General features: G+C 38.5%; 1 protein-coding gene across 10 annotated transcripts in view; it reads right to left on the bottom strand.

The window, feature by feature from the left end:
* The window catches only part of Klp31E (kinesin-like protein 31E), a 124,035-nt gene that overhangs the window by 19,269 nt on the left and 78,930 nt on the right, over positions 1 to 25,836 (bottom strand). For 7 of the 10 annotated variants that reach the window (XM_065225185.1, XM_065225182.1, XM_065225181.1 and 4 more), the window contains 6 exons: positions 9,220 to 9,303; positions 8,851 to 9,087; positions 8,304 to 8,769; positions 8,041 to 8,243; positions 1,633 to 3,560; positions 730 to 1,122 (listed from right to left, as the gene is read on the bottom strand). In XM_065225185.1, coding sequence (XP_065081257.1) covers positions 730 to 1,122; positions 1,633 to 3,560; positions 8,041 to 8,243; positions 8,304 to 8,769; positions 8,851 to 9,087; positions 9,220 to 9,303 — 3,311 coding nt within the window. The remainder of the gene's footprint in view (positions 1 to 729; positions 1,123 to 1,632; positions 3,561 to 8,040; positions 8,244 to 8,303; positions 8,770 to 8,850; positions 9,088 to 9,219; positions 9,304 to 25,836) is intronic. The other 3 variants (XM_065225187.1, XM_065225186.1, XM_065225183.1) reach the window with 3 other exon arrangements.

Below are 25,836 nucleotides of genomic sequence, written 5' to 3' on the forward strand. Positions count from 1 at the left end.
GTATGGATGTTAACCACTACACCGGGCCATCTCCTTGAAGTTTTCTGAACTTCCTTTTCTGCTCTTACTTAGAAAATTTCCACACCATTCATAAACATCCGCTAGAAGTCTCAAACAAACAAGTAAGTTGATGGCGTGTTGTTTAAACTTCTATTCTAGCTAGCCGTCTATTTTCTTACGGTTAATATCACACACGCTCATTCATTGCAGCCCGAGGTTATCAATCAGTGGCTTAAAAAAACGCAGTCATCAATCACGACGGAAAACACACGAAACACTAATACGACATTTACTCAGCAACGTTTGTCCTCGACCACCAGCATGGAGGATGGTAGCAACTGTTCACCGATGGCGGCCAAGCTTTTTTCCACCATACGTTTGAACTCGAGAAAAGGTTGAATCGGCAAAAGATGACATATGTGGTCGACAGTGTCCAGCAGGCGGAGCAGAATTTTTCTAGAAGATACACGGAGTAGGGTAGGATTTAGGGGATTTGTGAGAAGTTACCGCTTCCGAGAACGTATTTTTGCGAGCAACCAAGTGATTCGCTGAAAGCGTTCCATGCAGTGTTACGCGGATCGACAGCCCTAGTTTCGCAGAAATATTACAAATAGTGAAAGAGAAAAGAAAATCAATTACTCATGAACACACTTTCAACACGCTTCAAAACGGCTTGTACTTTTAGAGAAGGGGTTAGGCAGCTTTAAAGGTGGTTCTGGCAATACTTACTTCAAGGAACCCGGTGCGCTGGGAGCTCGTGATAGCGGAACGAAACTACGGCCTGCTACCGATGTGCTGCTGTTCGTCACAACCGGGATATGTGATGGCGCTTCGCTAGACGAGGCAGCGGTATAGGATCGGGTCATGCCCGTCATACCGCCACCGATGAAGCCCCCATTCTCATCCTGCGGAGAATGTATCATCGTGTCATCGTCATCTGCCGAATCCTCAAGATAAATACAAATACCCACTTTCTCAAGCTTGCTGTTGGCGGTCGGGGAACCGGATACGTCCGGTCCAACACCGGATCCGCCATACGGCAGTGAGTCCTGACCGGCAGTGGTCGTGAGCCTTCGTCTTAGCTTGGAGGAGTTTCTGTAGGTGACAATGCTATCGTTATCGCTGTTTTGTTTTTAATGAAACGAAAAGAAGGAACAGTAGAAATCCAACATTGTCGCGAGGGACAGAGTTTGGTGAGGAATATCGGGAATGGGGAATCATTTGGATGGACCGAGGAAAATTGGAAGAGAAGAAAAGTAAAACTTAACAAAGTAATAAATAGCCAAATTGATTTTGGTAGCAATTTTGATTAACACAATATTGTATGGGAGAGGATGATTTTGGTTAACATAACATGGAAACATCGGTTAGGAATCATTGGAGATGATGGCTTCGTAAAGGTAGTTCTTTCTACGGATTCTCTTACTGACTTGCATGTTTCTTCGGCTAAAGGACGGAAATGGTACTTGATTAGTTAGGTTGGGTTGGTTATTCGATGCAAGCTATACGGTACAAATGAGGATGTAAGTAGGTAGTCGACTTGAGCAAGTCAGGTGTGTGTAGGTAGAATGTTCTGCCACGTTGAGTCAGCACCTGAAAACATGAAACGTACATAAACTCAAAGCTACTCACAATTCCGTGCTGCTACTGGGCGATGGGCTTCTGGTGACAGAATTGATCACGTAAGGATGACTTTCAGTGGTCTCCGCGGTGTCTTCGTAAACAGCAGATGAGACTCCATTCGAAAGGACAGCTGCGTGTAGCATGGTGTTCACCACATTCGAGTGGTGGGACTGGCCAGAACTGAAGCTAGTATCCGACAATGTTGCTGCTGGAGTTCGTGCGAGAATATGCTGCAGCAGTTGCTGTTGGATGCTGCTGTCCTGTTGAACTTCGTTCAACAAAGCTTCGCGTTCCTTCAGTCGTGTTTGTGTTAGAGCTGCTTCACAAACTTGCACAACAGACGTTCCACACAACTTTTCCAGGATAAATTTAGCTTCTTCGACAGAACGTATATTCTCGAGGATAGTCTGCATCTGTTGATGCTCGGAGGCCGACTCTTTGCCCTCTTCTAGTTCCATAATGGAATGCTGAATCTGGGTAATGTTCTCCTGAATGTAGTTCATATTGGCCATTATGGTGTCTTCCTCAGAAATTAATTCTGCCGTATATGAATGAACCTTTTTGGAGCGGATATTGACCAGATCACGGCTCAGTCCATCCCGTTCCTGCAATAATCGTTCCAACTCTCGTTCCAGTTCCAGCACCGCCTGTCTGCTTCTCGCTGCTCTAGCAATAGTCCTTTGAAGCGAGTCCCACTTGGCTTTGAGATTCTTCGTATTCTGAGCGGCGACGGACTTTTTCACAGGGAACCTTCCTGCCGCCTTCATGCTCATCATACCACGCTGAGTCTTTCGCAAGTTTGAAACTTCTTCAGTTTTCCTCTTCAAAACTTGATCCTTCGCCGCTCCCTGAGCTTGGAGTGATTTGATCATGTTCACATGTTTCCTGCTTTCCTTCCTCAGTTGCGCTATTTCCCGAGTCCTTCTACTCTCCATTTCTTTGTGCCTGTTGTTTTCCTCGTGAATCTTCTTCATCAACCGTATCTTAATCTGCTTCAACTCGCTCAACTCTCCGCGCAGCGCCTTCAACTGAGCATCCTGCGCTTGTAGTTCTCTCTGTTGTCTCATGTGCTCTCTTTGTGCCACTTGCAGTTTCTTCAGTTCCTTTTGCATCTCTGATAGCTTTCGTTCGTACTCTTCCTTCACCTTTCTTATTCTATCATTTTGTGCGCTTCCAACTACAACTCCCGACCCACTCATATTAGCTAGCACTTGATCACGCTCCTTCTGCGTGTTGACAATTTTCGCATTCAACACATTCAGCTTGTCCTCATACTGCTGTCGCATAACGTGCATCCGCTGTTGCGACAATTCCAACTGCTCAATCAGTTTTGATTTTATCTCTATATCCGAACTTATGTCATTGATCTCCGCCTGTAACTCTCCTGCCTTATCATCCGATTCCGTATCCGAATCACTATCCGATCCATCCTCCAAACTTTGATTGCTGCTGTCGTTCTCCAATCCAGGCAGTGATCGAGACATCAACAGCTCCCTATCTTTCTCCAACTCACGCTTCGCCATGTTGATAACCGTTTCCGTCGAGTCTTCAATGAAGGAATAGTTACTCTTCAGCCCAAGCTTCGACGGACTGGCCTGCACTTTCTTCATCTGCTGGAACATCTGCTCAGATTCGATCAATTTCGCCTTCAGTTTCTCAATTTCACTAATGTAGCCAGCAACTAACTGTTGTATGGCATTCTCGCTGCCAGCACCATCCTCTCCCTGGTCGCCACTCCCCCCGGTACTGCCCGAGGACCAGCCAAATAGGGCCTGCTGTGCCTGAAGTGTGGCGTTCTTGTCCGTCAAGGTGTTGATGGTTTCCTGCATTGCTTTCAGTCGCTGCTGTAGGCGCTTGTTGTCCTGCAGCAGCATTGCATTTTCCAGGAAGGTGTCCGAGATGGCAGCATTACCCTCGGCGTCCACGCTGCGTTTGCCCTGTGTGAGAGAAATGATAAGCACGTTAGTGTTCCCGTTCTTATGTAACTACACGTTCACGTTCCACCATTAGAACGAACGAAGCCTAAAACTACGGACTTTGATCATGGAAAAGGTGAACACAACATCAAGTCAGTTTGTCCCATCATGCAAAGTAATCGCATAGCAGTCCCATCCTTAAATTAAATCGTCCAGAGGTGAAGTTACAGCTCTGCTTTTCGAGTTGCTATATTGTTCACTGATATAACTGATATAACATGCAAGTTTCAATGCAACTGATTTTAACTTGAAAAAAATATTAATAAATTTACTATGATTTTTCAAATATTTACATGGGGATCGGACTTCGTAACTTTGACTTCCATTTTCTCAATGCCTACTTTTTCCATATGGGACTGATATGGGATAATAGGCAGTAATCTCCATTGGTAAAACCCGTTGAATGCCATTGTCCAATGAATATGAGTATCGCTTTGAAAAGTCCAATGGGTTATCAAGACCTCTTATGTTTGCAAAGCCCCAAAATATACTGAGCAACTTAGTCAAGGAATATTTGCACGGTTACTCACTAGGCCTTATGCAATTGAGTTGAATCATTAAACCTAATTATAAATGTGGGATTTACAAAATTTTCATTATTCTGAGGCTTCGACATTTGTAAGGAGCATTACCCGAGCAAAGTCGGTTAACAAAATGAAAGCAAATCGATATTAAAGTGTGCAGTTCCTATCATAATGAAAACTCATTTTGATTTCAAATGTTGCGACATAAGTCTGATATCATATTGTGCTTTCATTATGCAGTCAAGACGTTTTAAATGAAAGCAACTTAACTTGAAGTTCTGCTGTTTACGTCTTGTTTAAAATTTAATTGAAATTCATCTGTCGTTGAACTAATGATTATCGTTTATCTGATTTGTTTAACACATTTAAGGTCATTCGTGACTAGCCCGCGTTGAGATTGGAGCCTAAGTCTTTCAGCTTGAGAAACATGAATGGTAACCATTTACTCTAGGCCCGTATTCAGTTAAACATTATGAATGCAAAATCAATAATCAAATTGATTTCATTGAAAGCAGGATTAGTTTTCCGTTTGCTTCAACAGTGTAAAATTTTGCTCTCATTTTTGCTGTGTTAACCAAAATGAGATCAACTGGAGTATTCAAAATAAGTTACATCATAACAGCAAATTTTGATTTCAATTTGATCTTCAGCTTTGCTCGGGTAGGCTATGCTTTTTATTTTCATAGATTTGTGATTTGGAAAAATCTTCAAGATCGTAGATTTATAAAAAAAAATCGATGTTTATGTGACTGGGAACTAGGCAAAAAGGTCACCCTAACGATAGTGCGTGGTTATATGCGATTCATATTTATAAGAGTTTGTGCACCGAATCGTAAGTTTATAACATTGTCTTCATGTATCAACATTGAAACTCATTGAAAATCATATAATTTTTTTTAAATGTCATGTCATACCTGCTCTAAAAAATGCTACGGGGTAGAGTGCCACTCTTATGGGGCATAAAGGCCATACGTATAAAATGAAGTGAAACAGATTAATGTTTTTTTTTTATAAACAACAACTTACTATTCTTAAGCATGCATGTAACAGCTTTTATTGTGTGTTCCATTAATATATTTACTTAACGGATATTTTTATAAAAAAACATATATTCCATGTGCCTCAAAGAATAAAAATTGAAACTAATTTCTATACTATTTTATACAGTTTGTTTCGCAAAATTTCAAGAAAACAATTTATATCGGAAACATAAATACCCAGTTGTGCTAATTTCTGTACATGTCATACATACATTTTGAACACTTTTATACATAAATGTAGGGGTGGCAAGAGTGCCCCATATAAAGTTTATTTTTAGGATTATAATTTTAGATAAATTAAAGAAAATATTTAATTATTTATTGTTATTAATAGTTCAATCAACCATCAATATTGACGTCCCAAGTAACATTTAACGTTTTATGAAGTACTACAAGGCTTCTATAAAACAACATTCATAAAACCCTGGTCAAGATAGATTTGCCTTTATTACATCCACCAAAACCTCGTTAAGACTAGAATCTGTCTAGTTGGCCCACCCTGAAGAAGGTTCTAAAGAGTGTATTAACGAGACATTTCAAGAATTACTTGCTGCAAAAAGGTTATATGACAAATGTATTGAGAACCATTTGAAATCCTTATTAAAAGTACAATAAAAGCCATTCGGCATCAGTACTTCTGCCATTTGCCTTTGATGCTTGCTAAACGCACTAAATAGGGATACATAAATATCGTCCGATCTTGCTCAAATTCATTGTTCAAAAATGAATTTGTCAAAAAAAAAACTCATAAATTTCCTAATCATTAAGTGAAAGAATTACTAAAATGATCGAAACTCATATTGTGGTTTATTTTTAGGTGACAGATTAAATCTAATGTGAAATGTGCTTAGGAAGATCGAAAAAAATAAGTCCGCCTTCGGAAAACGTTGATTTCACTAATTATTTTTAATTTAGAAAACAAAATATAGTTATTTGTTAAGTTAATCATTGCTCCCAGCCCAGACAATTTGATGCTTTTCGTGATATCTATTACTGCTCATTGATGAATTGATGAGAATAAAGTTATTTTAAAAGAAAAACATCTTGAAAAACGAAGATTGTAAAAAAGCAAATGGAATAATAACAATATGGCGATACCCTTTGTGAAAAAGCTGTTTTGCTTTCATGAAATCGCTAACAAATGCAAAACATTTTAATGCTGCTTTTATGAAGATAATTTGCACACTGAATTGTTTTTATCTGAATCCATTTTGCTTGATCCTATTCCGTTGAGTTTTATGACGGCATTAATGGTGGCAAAGTTGCCTGGAAAAAGTTAAACGTTAAAATTTGTTTATCTTTCGATAGTTTTGCTGTGTGATCATTGCAACGACGTTCTACTCCAGCGTTGGATCAACCAGTTGCGTTACATTCTTGGTAAGGGCGATTCATCTATTGGAAGCAGTTACTCAGGAAGTGAATCTACGTAACTTGGAACAGCTGGAAGCTCAATCGTCCCCGAAAAGTTTTCCTTCTTCTGGATGATGCGATGAAGTTTATGTGCGCTTGCTCGGAATTTTTGGAACAGTTAACCCTTTCGCCGAATGAAATCGTTGTTATGTCAGACAGCTTCTGAAGTTTACGGTCAGCAGTTTTCCGCAGTCCCAGTTTGGCACTGCTGCTATTCGGATCATCATCGCAACGTTATTTAAAGCAGCATAAAGTTGAACTACTAATCAAGAATGTTTTGCACTTTTAAATGCTGTATTTAAACTGAAAAGATTGCTTATAGCCGTTATAAAACCACAATAAATCAGAGTGAAAGCCAAAAGGCTGTTAAATTGTTATTTGGAGTCTCCATACCTTATTTTATGATACTTTATTCTTATACAAAAATAACTTTTAAATACTTCAACACAAAATCATTGATTGCATTTTTTTAAAGAACTTTCTAGAATGCTTCATAAGAATACCAAGCATAGATTGATGGTGAGATAGCATTAAAATTTCTTCATTTTCAAAATATATTGTGGGAGGCACTCATGCCCAGAGTGACCTTCTTGCCCCTAGTTCTCCTACATAAAATTATAATATTTATTGATTGAGTTTGGCCTTTCCGGAACAGATTTGGACCATGTTGTAGATATAAATATATCAATGAAATAACGATTTAATCAAAACAGTTCCTTCTATTGATCTTCAAAATAGTAATGCGTTGCCAAGATATATGAATCAGTACACATTTGGAGATTTCATTGAAATGTTGATGCCGAAATCTTTAAATAATTCCAAGAGTGCAACAACAACAGCATTGAGACTAAAGTTTCAAAAATTCAAGATTATAAGTTTAGAAAGTTTTCCTTGCTTTGACTGTACAAGTTTACAAAAGTTGTGAACGACAAGTAGTAGTGTTTAATTTTTCCATACATTGCAATCATGTATTAAGAATTAAGATTCTGGAAATTGAAATATACAGCACAGCCGCAGAATTTAGTTTTAAATTTTGGGCTAAAAGTTTGGTTTAAGAAATTTAAGATCTTTGATTTGAACTTTTAAAACCATTCAATTAGTCCTGTTATCAATTATGGACTGATGATTACGACCTTGAAAAATCTTTGGTACTATTGAATGATTCGGCGAAGAAATCGAGTACCACTGCTTCTACTTTCTTCACGAATAAGCAGATTCGTCACGTAACATCCAAACATTTTGCCTTTGATTAAATCGACGCTTACGTCAAGTACATGTCACCCCACCTAAATGCCTATTAAATTAATCATTCTCAAATTCCTGACACTTCATCGGTCAACAGACAGCCGACGTCAATCAAAATCCCTCCGTCTTATTCACACAACACAAACCGAAGGAGACCCGGCAAAAAACGTGAACAAAAAGTAAAACCGCAAAACATTTACCCAGCCAACCAGTCAGACTAACCTGCTTGTACTCGACCAGCTCCAGCTGCAGGGCAGCGATTTCACGCCTCAGCTGTGAGATCGTACGCGAACTCTGGTCTTGATTGATTTGTACTTTGTTTTTGATGTTGCGCGCCCGGTTGGCGTACTTGAGCGTATTGAGCGTCTCCATGAAGTCGCGATCGCTCGGTGACACACAGGCAATCATGATCGTTTGGCTATTTCCTGAAATTGTGGCATTCAATGAGAGAAAATAGATCCGTTTTCAATTGCCATTCCACTTACCACCCAGCGAATCCTGCAGCAGTCGGGTCAGCTTCGAGTCCCGATAGGGGACGTGTGAAACCTTCTTCGATTTATCACCGAGCGCCGATATCACGTTGCCAAGTGCCAGCAGACCGCAGTTGATTGAGATTCCTTCTCGGGCTCGTTCACCTGTTGCGCCGGTTCGTTTGAGCCGCTCCGAACCGGCCAGATCCACAAAGTGGAACTTGGATGTGAGTGTTTCCAAATCCCCTTCCGGGTTGCCACTTTCTTCGGCACTCATCACCCGCTGCCGTCGAATAAGGATTGTGAAGAGAGCATGACTGCGGGACGATTGTTCATTCATCTGGGTGGAAGCCGTCGTGCGTGCCAGGGCACCCTGCTGCAGGCAACGTAAGGCATCTTGCGGTCCGGTGAGGGACTGTATAGTCGCCCCAGCCACCGATATACCACCGCTGGCATCTTCATGAATTTTGAACAGGCGACCCTGAAGAAAGTTGCATGTTACATGGATTAATTTTCAACATAATTTTACCAGGCATCTTATTCTATTCATCACGACACATACCTTACTGTAGGGATCGAGCAGGTCGATAATTTCCTCGTTGTACAGTTCCATAAACTGCGCTGCAACGCTGAACTGCAACGATCCCAGATACACTCCGTCCTCATCGTAGGGGTTCTCTTGCAGCTGGGTGATACCCTCGAAGAGATGCCGAACTGCACGTGGGATTATGCCTTCTTGCATTTCCGGAATGTCACGCTCGAAGCCGGTTCCCATTGTGTAGGTTTTTCCTGAACCAGTCTGTCGAAGAACGAATGATACATTTGTCAATAAATTTTCCTTACCGTGCGCCGATCGATTCGAGCAAAATGTGGGGCGCACCGCCAGTGGAACACACGAATGCAAGTTTAATAATAAATCATTCCGGCTTACCTGTCCGTAGGCTAGCACCGTTGCATTGTAACCTTTCAGCGAGCCTTCGACCAATTTCTCGACACAGTTGGCATACACGGAAACCTGAGTAGTGAAAAAAGATAAGCAAAAAACAACAAATTAATCCGATATGCTAATCGCGTACAGCAGACGGGTTGCACAAGCTTTCCTCCGCTAGTCAGTAGCTAAAACGTTTTAAGACATTCGGGATGTGTTGGGGCGTTCTGAAGGACTGCTTGCTGCAGTTGTTGGGTGTAAAGAATACGAAAAAGCAGCTACCGGTTTGAGAAGAACACGAGAAACAGTTCATTTCAATTAGGCTAGACACAGCAGCTGCGGATTATGCTTTCATGATTAATTAACTCGAATTAGGTGCATGCTGCGACAGATATGGAGCAATAAGTGGAACCTGGAACACGAAAACTGAAGACCCGTTTTCTCGTTGGCTCTGGTGTGTTTATCAATCATGTGGAGTTTACCATGTAACTCATTCACTGTGGTGCATAGGCCAACGTGAAAGATTAGTTCCAAGTAAACGAATTGAAGAATTAAGTATAGCTTATTGTATTTGAGCTTCAGATAGCCTAGTCAGTTAAGCTGGGCAGGCCAGTGCATTTAAAAATTTAAATTCCAGGTTTTCCCCGGTTTAAGGTGCAGCTTCGTGGAGAGCACTGAGATTTTCGAACGATCGTAAACATCAACCATTTCAATTAAAATGTAGGGTAATGCCAACGATTACCGAAAAATCACTTCTAATCATGGTATAACAAAGGAATATATAACAGCTGATTTTAACAATAGATGCCGCTAATAAGAAATAGTTAAAATATTATATAGCTTCCCCTGCCCTAATTCTGAAACAACGTAAATTTTTGGATTTTTGGGAAAATATTCGTCTAATAGCAATTTTAAAAGTTTCATATATACAATAAATTTTTTAAGTCCGAAAGCCACTAGGCTACTGCGCAGAATGTTGGAAAGTTTTAAATTGAGCTTTTAAAATCTTGTAAGTTAAAAATGCTCATGATTTTGGGACAAATAAAATTTTTAAAAATTCTGTGGATTGTTGAAAATGAGATTGGATGAGAGTTCTAAACGCATTCTAGCGATGATTCTAGAAAAAATCTGTGAAGAATTTCACGAGAATTCGCTAAAAAATTCAAGACCATTTTATGAAAGTTGTTGGGATAATTAAAGGTGTATTCTAAGGAAGCTTTGAAGAGAATTAGCAGCATTCTAGGGTATTCAAAGTCAAATTTGAAGAAATTTCAGGGAGCGTTTCTAAGAAGTAGGGGAAATGGCTCTAATGTTGGCCTATGGATCTAAGATTGGGCCCATCGCTAAAAAACTGCTATTTATCAATTTTATCTAGATGAACGCGTCATTGGGACGACAATATTAGATACTTTTGGTCGCTATTGAAAATTTAGTCGATTGCTGGATGTATGTATGGGCCCAAATTAGGGCCATTTAGGCCGACATTACAGGTTGATCACGAAAAAATCCGGACACGAAAATCTTGTCGGGGTTTAAAAATGCGGTTTATTTTTCTTTGTTCTTTAGTAGGTATTATGCTTATTGTAAGACCATTGTTTCAGTTTTCCTTCTTAACACTGATAAACAGACGTAACACTTCATTGTGTATCCTCGTTCACGCATTTAACGGTTGATTTGAATATTATCATTTCCGCGAACTACTCGCAGCAGCGGATCGCTTTGACGTTTCTATACATTATATAGAACTTTTATGCAATATTGTTTGCGAGTTAGCGAGCAAGCTTGTTTTCCGCGAGAAGCCCGAGAGATGTCGTTACTAAGGTCCTATGTTTTGCGATACTATGTTTTCAAGAAAAAACTTTTTCAAAGAGTTTGTCTGTGTTCTTAACATACGTCATTGCTCGAACTTTTCTTCGTACACAGCCCATCATCTTTTGCACGAGCCCTGTAGCCAATGTTTGGCTTCCAAATTCCATTTCCGCTTGAAATCCTTTAGGTCAATTACAGTTCCACCATTTTTTCTTCAGTATGTGCTTCATAATTGACCAGTATTCCTCAATTAAAGGGTGATACGGTCAAAATTTGGTCAATATCAACTTGATGTATTTCTTTCAATTTTGCATTTAAAAAACCTGAACACCCCTCATTTTGAAGGTGTGTGTGTGTAGAATGTTGCTCCTATTTTGATTTTGGAATTCACTCTTCAGTTGTCAAAATGCCGTCCAAGCAAGAAGAGCAGCGTATCAAAATTTTGCTCGCGCATCGCGAAAATTCGAGCTACTCGCACGCAAAGTTGGCAAAATCGCTAAAAGTTGCCAAATCAACCGTTACAAATGTAATTAAAGTGTTTGGGGAACGTTTGTCGACAGCCAGGAAGTCTGGATCGTGGGGAAATCGAAAACCGGAAGCCGCTGAGACGACAAAGAGAGTTGCCGGTAGTTTCAAGCGAAACCCTAACCTCTCTCTCCGAGATGCCGCAAATAAGCTGGGTGTATCGTCTACAACCGTGCATCGAGCCAAAAAACGAGCCGGACTATCGACTTACAAGAAGGTAGTGACTCCAAATCACGATGATAAACAAAATACGACGGCCAAAGCGCGATCCCGAAGGCTGTACACGACGATGCTGACAAAGTTTGACTGCGTGGTAATGGACGACGAAACCTACGTCAAAGCCGACTACAAGCAGCTTCCGGGACAGGAGTTTTATACGGCAAAAGGAAGGGGAAAGGTAGCAGATGTTTTCAAGCACATGAAACTGTCAAAGTTCGCAAAGAAATATCTGGTTTGGAAAGCCATCTGTACCTGTGGCTTGAAAAGCAGCATTTTCATAGCTTCCGGGACTGTCAACCAAGAAATTTACGTGAAAGAGTGTTTGAATAAACGTCTGCTGCCTTTCCTGAAGAAACACGGTTGTTCCGTACTGTTTTTGCCGGATTTGGCATCTTGCCATTACGGTAAAAAGGCCATGGAGTGGTACGCCGCCAACAACGTGCAGGTGGTTCCCAAGGACAAGAACCCTCCCAAGCAGCTCTGCCCAATTGAGAAATACTGGGCTATTGTCAAGCGGAACCTAAAGAAGACCAAAAAAACTGCTAAGGGCGAGCAGCAGTTCAAGGCAAACTGGCTTTCTGCGGCGAAGAAGGTGGACAAGGTGGCTGTACAAAATCTGATGGCAGGGGTCAAGCGTAAGGCCCGGCAATTCGGATTTGGAAAAGCGGAAGCCTAACTGAATATTTTTCCTGAATTTTATACTAATTGAACTTGAAAAAGAAATTTAATTTGATTTTTTAAATAAACGATTTCACCGATTTACACGCGTTTTCCCTTGACCAAATTTTGACCGTATCACCCTTTAGTCTTAGTTCTCGAATATTGGCTAGATTCACCTCCCTCTGGGAACCACTGTGACGCCATTTTGGCTGTACCACTGTTTGGTGGAGTTTGAGTAGTGGCAGCTTGCCAAGTCCAGCCAGAATAGGCAATCATCCTCATGCTGCTCCAAAAAAGGCAGTAGTCTCTTCCGTGGGCACGGTAAATTTGCTGGTTCATGGTCCCAGAAGTATCCAAAGTTTTGCTTTTCAGCCCCGAACTGCAGATTGCTTGCCAGATAAGGAACTTTTTGTGGAATTTCGACTTCTTTTTGATTTTACATTCTTCCGGTCAACCGAGGTATTCCAGGAATTTGATTGAAAAATGCCAGGAGCGGATAGACCGACATTTTCATTTCGAGCGTGCAGGATCGAATCGCGATGTGCTCCGGTGAAGCCATGATGTAAACAAATGAACTTATCATGACAACCAATGCCTACTGTAATTCTATACGCTCTTAGCATGAATCAGTGAAATTAGAAAAAAAAAAATATTCAAAAATACCTTAATGGCAGCGTTTTTAATGTGTCCGGATTTGTTCGTGTGTAATCAGATGTAATTCTCTAAATGTTAATCAATCAATCAGAGTGAATTAGGTATGAGGGCTGAGTTCCTATATAATGCCGATAATAATTCCAAGCGAATCGAATTCTAATGCTCAAGATTCCTGAGAATTATGAGTTGAATGTCTTGGAATTTCTGGGAGCATTCCAAAGAAATTCTCAGGAGAATACAAAGCCAATTCTGAATAGCAATCCAGGAGTATTGTGGAGAGAGTTTCAAGGGATTTCAGATAAGATTTTCAGAATTTCAAGCATTGCAAGGGGCAAGAAAACTTAATTACTGGGTGGCCACTCGATTTGAGACAATAATTTTCCGGTTTTTCCCGGGGCCCAACCATATATTTTCCGGTTTCATATAAATAACTAAATATGGTAATAAACGAATACCGGGGATGATGCCACTGAAGAAAAAAATACAGTACACTCAGGTCTTTTTTTACACGAGGGATACGTACCGTGTAAAAAAACCGTGTAAAAAAAACCTACGAGGTTTTGATTTTTCACATGTTTAAATGTTTTTTTTTTTTTTAAATCGGATTTTGATGCCATTTGTAATTATAGTATGCTATGGTCCATGTAGACATATTTTAAAAATTTCTGTATTTACACCAAAAATTGTGATTTTTTTTAATTGTATGCCATTCGATTACCTATAGCTTGGAACGGACAATGGGATTGGAATCAAGTCGATAGGTTGTATCGTTGTCGAGAAATCGTTAAAAACGTACCGTGTAAATCGCGAAAAACCGTGTAAAAATAACCGTGTAAAAAAAACCGTTTAAAAAAAGACTTCAGTGTATTTTATTTTCAATGCTGTTCCCACCCACCAGAACTCTACTGAGAACTCAACATAAATTTTCCGAATTTTCAATATGTATTAGGTTTCAAGATCGCAACAAATTGTCAAATTATGCTCCATAATTTAGACAAATTTATGGAGTCTAAAAGTCTCAGAATTTTGAAATGTATCTAAGTTAAGGGCAAATTATTGGAAGGACACTACGTCGAATTCATAGATTGAGTTTGGAAATTATTTTAGAAAACAATGAAATCTACAATGAGATCTATAAACATTGAATATTGCGTATATAAAGGGTGTCCACGATGAAATTGCCACACACAAAATTGATTCGCAAAATTCGAGTTTTCATCCGATTGCCATCAAATTTTCAGGGATTGAGAAATAACTATTAAACTTCATTTTACCATTTTACTCGTATTTTATTTACAGTCCATACGCAAATGCCCGCACCTTGGCCTTAACCCCGGCCATAAGATTCTGCACAACCTGTGAATCAACCGTTTTTTGCATGTAAACCCATACTTTCTTCAGTTCCTCTACTGTCTTCACTACCTTAGGTCGTTTAAGAAGGTGCTGCTTCATAATCGCCCAGTACTTCTCGATGGGGCGGAGCTCCGGAGTGTTGGGTTGAACATTTTTGGCACGAAATTGACCTTATTTTCCGCATACCACTTCAGCACGTCCTTGGAGTAGTGGCATGAGGCCAAATCCGGCCAGAAGATTGTTGGGACGTTGTGGGTCTTCAGGAGAGGAAGCAGCCGCTTCTGGAGGCACTCTTTTATGTACACCTGTCCGTTCATCGTGTCCTGGGTCACGAAAGGTGCACTCCGCTTCCCGCACGTGCAGATGGCTTGCCAAACCAGGAATTTCTTCGCAAATTTGGACATCCTCTGAGTGCGGACATGCTCCGGAACGCTGAACTTATCCTTGGCCGTGAAAAACAGGTTGCCGGGGATCTGTTTGAAGTCGGCCTTCACATATGTTTCGTCGTCCATGATGCAGCATTCAACTTTCGTCAGCATGTTGAGGTACAACTTCCTGGCACGGGTTTTGACGGACTTGTTCTGCTTCTCGTCGCGATTAGGGGCCTTTTGTACATTGAACGTTCGAAGCCCAGCCTTAGTTTTGGCCTTCTGGACAAAACTTCGGCTTAGGTGCAGCTTCTTAGCCACATCCCTAACGGAGGCGTTCGGATTTCGGTTGAAGGCCCCAACTACGCGGTTGTGATTTTTGGTGTTGTACGGAATACTTTTTCCTTCACTTCTGGGCTTCCAATCGGTGGTCAACCGTTCCTCGAACCGCTTAATCACTCGCGACACCGTGGAATTCGTGATTCCCAACGTTTTAGCGATGGAACGATGCGAGAGATCCTTGTTCTCGTGATGAATGCGCAAGATTTTATCACGCACGAACTGTTCTTTCGACTCCATTTCCGCGAGTTTTGATCACAGGACTTTAAAACTTGCAGGATGTAAATAATGCACTATGAACTAAATCCACCCAAATTTTCATTAAATTCTACCCAACGGTTAAAAAGTTAGAGCAATTTCATAGTGTGGCAATTTCATCGTGGACACCCTTTATATCAGATTGAAAAGCATAGCTCTGATGAAAATTACAAATGAGGTTTGAGGATAGCCAGGAAATCTAGGGATACTACTAAAGGAACTCTGGGGAGAATTCCTTTGGAATTTAACTAGAAGTTATTTTGAGAAGTATTTCATGCAAATAGTAAGGGGAAGTTAAGTTAAGTTTTAGGGCAGTTCTGAAGTGACTATTTTGGGGGTTATCATTATAAATCCAGGAACCTCTAAAGCAAATTGAAATGAATTTCAAGGAGCATTATAAGTGAATTCGGAGCTTCTTTCCAACCTTACCTTTGACCAATCAATAAATCAATAATATAGAAATGTTGAGGAGAGCTGCGTGGATATATGGAAATAATTCCATAGTAATCTAATTCTTCAAATAGCTCGAAAAATCGCTGCTGGATTTCACGCTAGTTTGAAGATAGTTTCAAGAGAATTCCTAAAAGAGTGTATTAGAATTTTGAGGGAATTTCAAGGGGTTTCCGGGAGAGTTTCCAATGAAACTATGAGTAGTGCTTCAAGAGAAGGAGAGTTTCAACATTTTGGGAGAGTACATCTCCCAATTCCAAATGGTATATCGAGAAATTTCCGAGGAGATCCCAAATGAATTCTAAAGAAAATTATGGAGAGAAATTAAACAATTTCTCGAGAGAATTATTAAGAATATGAAGATAAACTAAGAGTAAATTTCAAGAGTATTCCTAAAAAAGTGTTCTGAACAGAATTCCAAGACTGTTATGGTGAAAAAGTCTAGGGAATACCTGACAGAATCATAAGGCTGTTGATGAAATTCTGAAAGTAAAGTATTTCTGAAGACTTTTTGGAATGATCCTAAGCAAATTCTTTACAAATTTGCAAAGATAACCAGGGAAGAGTTCAGAGAGAAAATCTTTTAAGGTTCCAATCAAATTCCCGATTCGGGGCCTGAAAACATCATTAAATATTTCTAAAGATCGACGAAAATATTTAAGTGATTTCCAAAACTAATACATGTAAAACATAGAGCTTTTTGTGTTGAACAATGTTTGTTCTGCGGATATTTTTGTTTTAATGTCTAAGAAACGAAAATTTGAAATATCAAATCTTATTTTGATATATTCAGCCAAGGTGTCCCACCCCCTGGGCTATTGTGAGGAATCCAGAAAGTAGCTCTTGTTTTCGATTCCCAGTTCAACTTGTTCAGTGGCCACCCTGTATAAAGAACCCGTGAGGTACATACCGTGGACCTCCGGTAATCTGATTGCTTTTTAATTTGAACCCTGCTAATCTGCACGCAAACTAAAAATTGCTCAAAATAATGTCATTTTAGAACGGAGAAAAGCTTAATGGAACAATGCGAAACGGAACGCAGAATCAAAACAAAACGGCAAATCTAGACTAACATTTGAAAGGGGCGTAAGAGCCAAAATGTAAACAAACCATATTTTGCCACATATAGAGAGAATAGTTCACAAACTACTCGATAAACACGAAAATGTAGAAGAAAATATCACTTCAAATCATCAAAAACGTTTCTTCTTACATGGCGTATTTCCAACTTTCAACTCTATGATGCATCTGGTTGTTACGCCTTGCACCAGAACTACGAATTATATCATTTTAATATGCCAAACGTATTGAGTCTGTAGTATCTAGTCACGCCCGATTCATTTGAAATGCATCCGATTGATAGTTCACGTGTAAACAACGAACAAAAAGAAGACCAAAAAATCTCCGGGCGTAATTCCACTCTCACAAAATTTGCGAACGAAGAACCAAGGCGGAACAACAAACAAAATATCCCGAGGGTGTACTTCCACGGCGTATCACCAGTGTTGGCAGTTCAAAGGGTGGATGATCCGGGGGGCAACAACATGTATGAAATTATCAGGGCGTATGATGTTTTCTTCTCGATTTCACGACAAAGAAAACTTTTTTTGAGTTTTTAGTGATGCATGATGATAGATTACACTATTAACTATATGTCAAGCTTATAAAATCATCCAGAAAATTGAAAGTCGTGAAATAGGATTAATTTTTAGGTCATCAAAATTCAGAAGCGATTTTCTCGATATGGTCATTTTGGAATTACGCCCTTTTCAAATGTTAGTCTAGAAATAATGTTACCAGAAACTCCCTTTTCTGATGATAATAGAGCTACTAGAAGTTCATACTAACGGGTCCACGGTATCATCATATGACAATTTTTTTGTTTTTTTTTTTTGTTATTATAGTCATTTTAACGCTCTTGGGTTATTCGTAAATTTTATGGGAAGTTCCTTGTGTTAAGAATGTAAATGGAATGTTCAAATTCTGTAGCTTACATTTGATGCATTTAAAAAGTAGGAGTTTGATTGGATCGGACAGGTCTATTAAATCTATCAACCAGTCAAAGAACCCTCATCATACTTCCGAGTGCACCGAAAAACGCCGGAATGGAGCAAAAACCTCACTGCAGTAGACCAAACAGAAAAGTAGGCAAACATTGCATTTTTTAGTCGTCCAAACCAAAACAAAAAAACAACGTGGACCTCCGACCACATGCAATCATGCAAATAGCACATAATATACCAACCAGCACTAGAAATATGCCACATCTAAATATAGCGATCCAGAGCTCAGGAAACAAAACAAGAAACATAAATACCGGTCGGCTAGAGAAGTAGTTCTTCGACTCATGCGGGATGTGCCTCTTGTATACACTAATCCCTATGAAGCATGGACTGGAAGCATACATATTTATTACGCCATTTCCGTGTTCCTCCCTACCCAACCCCACGCGTTCTCTCAACGATAAGACCGAACAACATTAGCAGCACAACTTCGGAAAGTAGGAGTATTACCGCAAACCCTGTATAGTTGGTGAACGGAGAACTGTTTCGGCCTAGGCCTGGACCTAGCATGAACATCCGTTAGTTTACCTCTTCGTGTTTTTCGCTACACCTCAAGCTCATCACATAATATGACTGGCATAAAGTGGCAGCCGTGTGGCGGCGTGGCCATTTGTATATACGAAAACCTTATGAATGATGAAGGCCTTTGTAGGGGGTCCACGAATTCACCGCATCGCGCCCATTAATGGATTCGATAATTTCTCCCAAACAACAAAGCTACCAACACTTCAAAAAGCTTCATGAGTCATTATGGCAATCTTCACAGGCGCATACAAAACGTGTATGCGGTGATAATGGGCGACGTGACACGCGAAACGTGATGAGGATTGGCAAGAAACTACAGTAAGAGGGATTAAAAAAAACTGAGCGTTTCTTCATTTCGTAACAACAAAAGACACACGGCGCTATGTCCTACTACAACCAGCAGAAAAGGTGAAGTCGTGCTCGTTGTTTAGCATGTGTTTTTGTTGAGTCCAGCAGGTTCGCGATTCTTCTGTCTGTATACAAAACAGTAAAACAAAACCATAAGACGATACCGCATCCTTGCTCGAAACGATATAGATATATGTACATTAGGGTGGGTCAATTTAACAACCACCTGCTCCCCACCGCCCTTTCGATCTGTAATGAGGACGACTGTGTTGAATTTGAACATATTTGCTTACGAACTGGACTGGTTACGAACTGGACCAACTGAATTGTCGTTTCCGATACATTTTCCCATTTTTATATTGTGTGGCAGGCACAAATATACGTTATGCCCAAAGTCAAGAATAATTCCAACCTGAAAGATGTTCTAGACTAGACCGCGAATCTAACCCACCACCTCCGGCTTGATAACACCGTGCCTTTACTGACTAGGCTATCTGAGTCCCGACTCTGGACTCAACAAACACACATTCCCGATACAAACTTCGCAAAGTTCTCCCTCAAATCCAGATCGTAACAAAATTCGTTCAAATTTGGCACCGTTGTTGGGGACCTCACTACAGATCGAAAGAGCAGTGGGAAGCAGAGGTTGTGAGCCGCCATATAAACTTGACCCACCCTAATGTAATGCCTGATACAATTGAAAGCATGAATGGAAAAAGGAACTGCGAAAATTTATGGTTTTACGGTTAATGCATACGGAAGTCAATGTTCTAGCCTCAGACTGTATTCTAGCTGTACATTGACCCTTTCGTTTTATTTGAATCGCTTCATATTATAGGGTGGGTGAATAAGTAGCGGAGGAACCAAGACAATTTATTTCTTGAAAAATAAACAAACGATATGCATAAACTTTTCAATCGTCAATCAATTGTCAATTGGGCTAGAAATTACATTGTAATTTTACATTTTTCGAAAACTCATCCCCCATTAATAGGAACAGCTCCAGTAATTGTGGTAGTTGCTAATGTTGGTTCCTATAATCGTGGAACGCATTGGTTTCTAATTTTTCTACAAAACTGACACGCTCCATAGAGGAAGAAAATAACGAAGATCACGACACTTTGCAGAACGAAACAAATTCGGAACATGGATCAGGGGTAAATAATTTTGATAATAGTTTTATGAATGCCAGGTTACCATCAACTTCTTCACCTAATCTTCAGACCAGTACAGAAATTGTGGTATATTGCCAAAATGTTAACCGCATGAGAAGCGCCGGTAAAATGAATGAAATTAACAAAAATATATTAAGTTCTACTTACTCTGTCATAATGGCTAATGAAACAAGTTTGGGATGATAGTGTGAGAAGTGAAGAAGTTTTTGGTAACAATTATAACGTTTATAGAGACGACCGCAATTTTCAATGGTCTGGAAAAAAAATCGGGAGGTGGAGTATTAATACCTATTTCGACCAAATTGAATTCAGAAATCATTATGGCTACTAAATTTAAAGAATTCGAACATGTATGGGTAAAAACGCAAGTAGCAGATGAAACTCATGTCTTTGCTTCGGTATACTTTCCTCCAAACAATGCTCATAAAGACACGTATGATAAGTTTTTTGGAAAAGCTGAAGAAATTTTGTGTAGTTTACCCCCTGAAGTAAAAGTACATATATATGGGGACCAACGCAATGTTGACTTTATTTCTGATATGGACAATGAAAGCATCTTACTTCCAGTCGTTGGGGAAAATGAAACACTTCATTTCATTTTTGACAAAATTGCAAATTTAGGACTTAATCAAATTAACCATGTGAAAAATCAACAAAATTGTTATTTAGACCTTTTATTAACAAATACTTATGAAGATTTCTGTGTGACTGAATCGTTAAGTCCCATATGAAGAAATGAAATGTTTCACACAGCAATAGAATATTCTTTATTCGTTCACATAAATGAAAGAACCAACGACTGCGAAATTGATGAAATCTTTGATTACAATTCAGCAAATTATGATAACATTAGAAATATATTGAACATTGTCGATTGGCAAGCAATATTAAGAACTGCAGGAAATGTTGAATGTGCAGTTGACGTATTCTACAATGTGTTGCTTGAAATAATACTTGAAGAAGTGCCAACTAAAAGAAGAAGACGTCAGAGTCATGCAAAACAACCAGTTTGGTACAACAGGGAACTGAAAAATTTAAAAAATCGAAAGCAAAAAGCGCACAAATTTTATAAAAAATATAATAGTGAAGAAACTTTGGCATACTATTTAGACATTTGCGATCAATTAAATTTAGCCGTGAATATGGCATTTGAGGAGTACAATTTAAAAACTGAACTTGAAATAAAATCTTGTCCTAGGAAATTCTTCAATTATGTGAAAACCAAATTAAAATCTGATAATTTTCCATCAAAGATGCATTTGGACGATAGGGTAGGTGAGAACTCGGATGATATATGCAATTTGTTTGCAAATTTCTTCCAAGAAATCTATACTACGTTTTCAGAAGAGGACCGTGACCGTGAATATTTTGAATCTTATCCAGAATTTTCAAGTGACATCAGCGTAAGACAAATCAAGGTTCATGATATCTTAAAGGGTTTAAACAATTTAGATGCATCTAAAGGTCCTGGCCCTGACGGTGTTCCGCCAGTTTTTATGAAAGCTTTAGCAACTGAACTTACTGCTCCATTATTTTGGATTTTCAATATGTCACTGGAATCCGGAAACTTCCCTAAAATATGGAAAAGCTCGTTTTTAGTGCCTATCTTTAAATCGGGTAAAAAATCCGACATACGTAATTATCGTGGTATAGCTATAATCTCTTGCATTCCGAAACTTTTCGAGGCGATTGTGAATGAAAAACTCTTTCTTCAAATTAAAAACAGAATAACTACTATGCAACATGGCTTCTTTAAAGGCCGTTCAACAACTAATTGCTCGAATTGAATTTGCTTGAATTTGCTCGAATAAGTTAATTATTCCTTGAATGCATTGTATAACGGAAACCATGTAGAAGTGTTGTATACAGATTTCAGCAAAGCGTTTGATCAAATTGACATACCCATGCTTCTTTTTAAACTTCAAAAAATGGGAATTCATTACGCACTCCTCAAGTGGCTTGAATCATATTTAACTGACCGCCATCAAATAGTAAAATACAAAGCAAAGATATTAAATCCCGTTGATGTCACTTCAGGAGCTCCTCAAGGCTCCCATTTAGGACCATTTTTATTTATTCTCTTCGTCAATGACATATCTTTCATTATTAAGAAATTGAAAGTTTTAATCTATGCTGACGACATTAAACTTTTTTTGGAAATAAAAGATGCCAAAGACATCATCACATTCAATGAGGAAATACAGATATTCCATACTTGGTGCCAAAAAAGCCTGCTACAATTAAATATAAAAAAATGTAACTCAATTACCATTAGTAGAAAACGAACCCTACCCGATATAACAATCACTTTAGGAAACCAGATCGTAGAAAAGTGTGATAGAGTCAGGGATCTAGGTGTTATTTTGGACTCAAAACATACTTTCACCGATCATTATAACACAATTATTAACAGAGCTAACAACATGCTTGGTTTCATAAAACGTTTCTGTTATAACTTTCACGATCCGTATACGATAAAAACATTATACATTGCTTATGTAAGATCGATATTAGAATATTGCAGCATAGTTTGGTCTCCTTTTTCAATCACACACGAAGAAAGAATAGAGTCCATTCAAAAGCAGTTTCTATTGTATGCACTCCGAAAGTTAGGTTGGACTGTATTTCCTCTGCCATCTTACACAGCTCGGTGTATGCTCATAAATATCCAAACATTAAAAGAGCGTCGTGAATTTGCTATGATTTCTTTCGTACACGATATCGTATCGCATCGCATTGATTCTATAGAACTATTGTCATCCTTAAATGTATATACACCATCTAGGCATTTACGAAATAGAAATATATTTGATACAAACCGTCATCGTACGAATTATGCCAAATTTGGACCCTTGAACCAAATGATGGATACATATAATAAGCACTGCGATAACATTGACTTTACAATGACAAAAACCAAATTAAAGCAATATTTTAATTCCTCGCATAACGTCAGCTAGAAGTAATGTTTAAACTTGTTCTCAAGACATATTATAAAAAAATATAAACAAAGTCAAATTGTAAACATAGCTCTTAAGACAACAATTGTAATGGGTTCCACTATTATAGGAACACTTCCGCAACTATAGATGCAAAGGAATCAACATCTTAAGGAAAATCCGTAATTCCATAATATTTGGGCTAATTTCAAGATTCAAGATACATACTACAAGTAGTCGAAATACGTATCTGTCATGGATACCAACATTAATTAAGTGTAATTAAATGTAAGATAACCTTTTCTGTTGTTTTATTTAAATGTTAACCAATCAATCATTAAAAATTAAGTATGAGGGCAGAGCTCCTAGGGAATACCTATAATAATTCCAAGATAATCGAATTCTAACGTAGAAGATTGTTTCAAGGTAGATCCTAGGAGAATTCTCAAGAGTTATAAGGGCACTCCAAGGAAATTCTGGGAGGATCGCAAAGACAGTAGAGAGTCCATAAGGATTTCAGAGAAGAATTTCAAGAGAAAAGTTGGAAGGGAATTCCATAGAGAATTCCAGAGAAATTCTAAGGACAATTAAGGAAACTTTGAGGATAATTTCAATAGAATTTTGAAGAGAACTCTAAAGGAGTTTTGAAAAAAATGTCATGGAATTCGGAGGTGATTTTCAGAAATGTGATGAATTTCTAGATCATTCTAATGAGAATTTCAAGACATTTATGATGTGAATTTCAAGGAAATTCTGAGGTTAATTTCAACGAAATTATGCGAAAAATATAAGCAAATTCTCACAAGAATGATTGAAAATACGAATATAATGGTAGAGAAAATTAAAGAGGAAAATCCTATAGTGAGAATCCCGAAACTGTTGTGGAGAAAATTTCAAAGGAACACAGGAGATAATCATAAGATTATTGACGACACATATATCACAGAAATTGATAAAGTGTCACTAATAAATAATAATATTAAAATATTGAAGATATTTTGAGATGATGTTAATGAAAATCTAGAGAAAATTCCAAATTATATGCTGTGAATAAATTATCTAGTTAATTCAGATATTGAACATGTTTCAAGATCTTACATACAAACTAAGTTTATTTTACCGAAATCTGTAAAGTTTTACCGAAACCTCAACAGCTGAACGTTCGGTAAACAGTTCGGTGATTTTTCACAATTTGCCTGTGATTTTTCACAGATATTCGGTGAAAAATTACAGGAAATCTGCGAAAAATCACCGAACTATTTACCGAACGTTCAGCTGTTGAGATTTCAGATAATCTTAGTGTGTAGAAATTAAATTTAGGTATGAATTCAAGATTAATGTACACTCAATACGGAGCTGGCGCGATTTTTTATTTCGCTTCTATGTTTGATCGTTTGTTCTCAAATTGCAACCAAATTTAATGCAATTGGTTTCTAAAAATCTCAAAATAATTAATGAAAAATATGGTGGTATTAAAAATGAACCACCCATCCTGCATAGGGGGCAAAATCTAAAAAATGAAAATAGTGTTAAATCAGAATTGAGCGAGATTCAAAAAGATTTTGAAATCTCATGATTTTACAATTTTACACGTACAATTTCAAGATCACTCTTATTCTTTTTAGAACGAATTGAATGTATGGCACTTCACAGTATCCAGGGTTAATTTTCTTTTTAATGGACCCTTTTCCCTTAGTGGACCACTTACGGATTATAAGTGTAGCAAAAAAAATATGTAATTTACCGGTAAATGCCATCGGAAGACATCTTTTACAAATCATCTGCAACGGATTCATGGAGAATATTGGTCAAATACCGTTTAAAACATGGAGAAAATAGATGACAATAATGTTAAGTACAACAGGAGCTGTAAAAAAATAATGTAATAAAACATGAGGCACCTGAATAAAAGCTCAAATCTTATGTAGGGGAAATGACGGCTTCGGCATGACAGACTATTTTCGGCAACCCAAATTGAAACACTATTTTCACTGGATTTTCTTACGAAAACACTTCGCTGAATGCATGCAAACGATTCTTTATGCTTTCAGCTTCAATTTGACTATATTTTTACCACTGAGAAAAAGCAATCTAGCAAGGTTTTCTTGAAATGCAACACACGCACTACAAATTGTAGCTGATTTCGAGTTGCCGATAATAGAACAGCAGATTTACATGCAGTTCAAATGGAACGGTTGCCGAAGAAAAACTGGTTGCCGACAATACTTGCTCTCACTAGAGAAGATTGGAGCTTTGTAAAAGCGTTTCAAAACAGTTTTTGACAATTCTTTCGACTGAAATTGTTAGAGCAGCTGGCAGCAAAAGATTGTAAACAAACCAATACTGCATATGTGTGCGTTCCTTAGAGAAAAAGGCTATAGAAAGAAGGTCGCTGCTCAGGTTGCCGAGAATACGTAAATTCCCCTATGTGAATTTATTTTTGACAGTTCATTATAGGATTTAAGCAATCCTATAATGGACCCCGCGTGATTTTCCTTGGTAAAATAAAGTAATTTATTTATTTTACATATCAGTCACACAAAGTAAAGGATAAACTTGCACCTTATTGAAAAGCATATCCGGAACAATAATTAAAAGGTCATGAATATAGTGAAAATGCCTAACACAGCTACTAGGGGATCCATAATAGACCAAGTAACCCTATTCTACAAGCTTTGGAACTGTTTGGTTAGCACCCTAATGACATTTTAGAAGAAACTTTGCCTATGTTCTGAAGAAACCGATTCTACTAATCACAAAGAGTAAAATCAATCAAACCAGCGAATTGCAAAAAATCATTTTATTATGCTCCAAAAATTCACAATTACTACGCATTACCATTTTCCTCGGTTACCGAGATGACTGATTTGTCCGATTTGCTTGATTTACTCTGAGCAGCACCACTTTCTCCACTTTCCTCACTGTCACGCTTCTC

The sequence above is a fragment of the Ochlerotatus camptorhynchus genome, unplaced genomic scaffold (assembly GCF_037179485.1).
Source record: "Ochlerotatus camptorhynchus isolate MF236.1 unplaced genomic scaffold, CSIRO-AGI_Acam_v1.1 ptg000222l, whole genome shotgun sequence".
NCBI lineage: Eukaryota > Metazoa > Arthropoda > Insecta > Diptera > Culicidae > Ochlerotatus > Ochlerotatus camptorhynchus.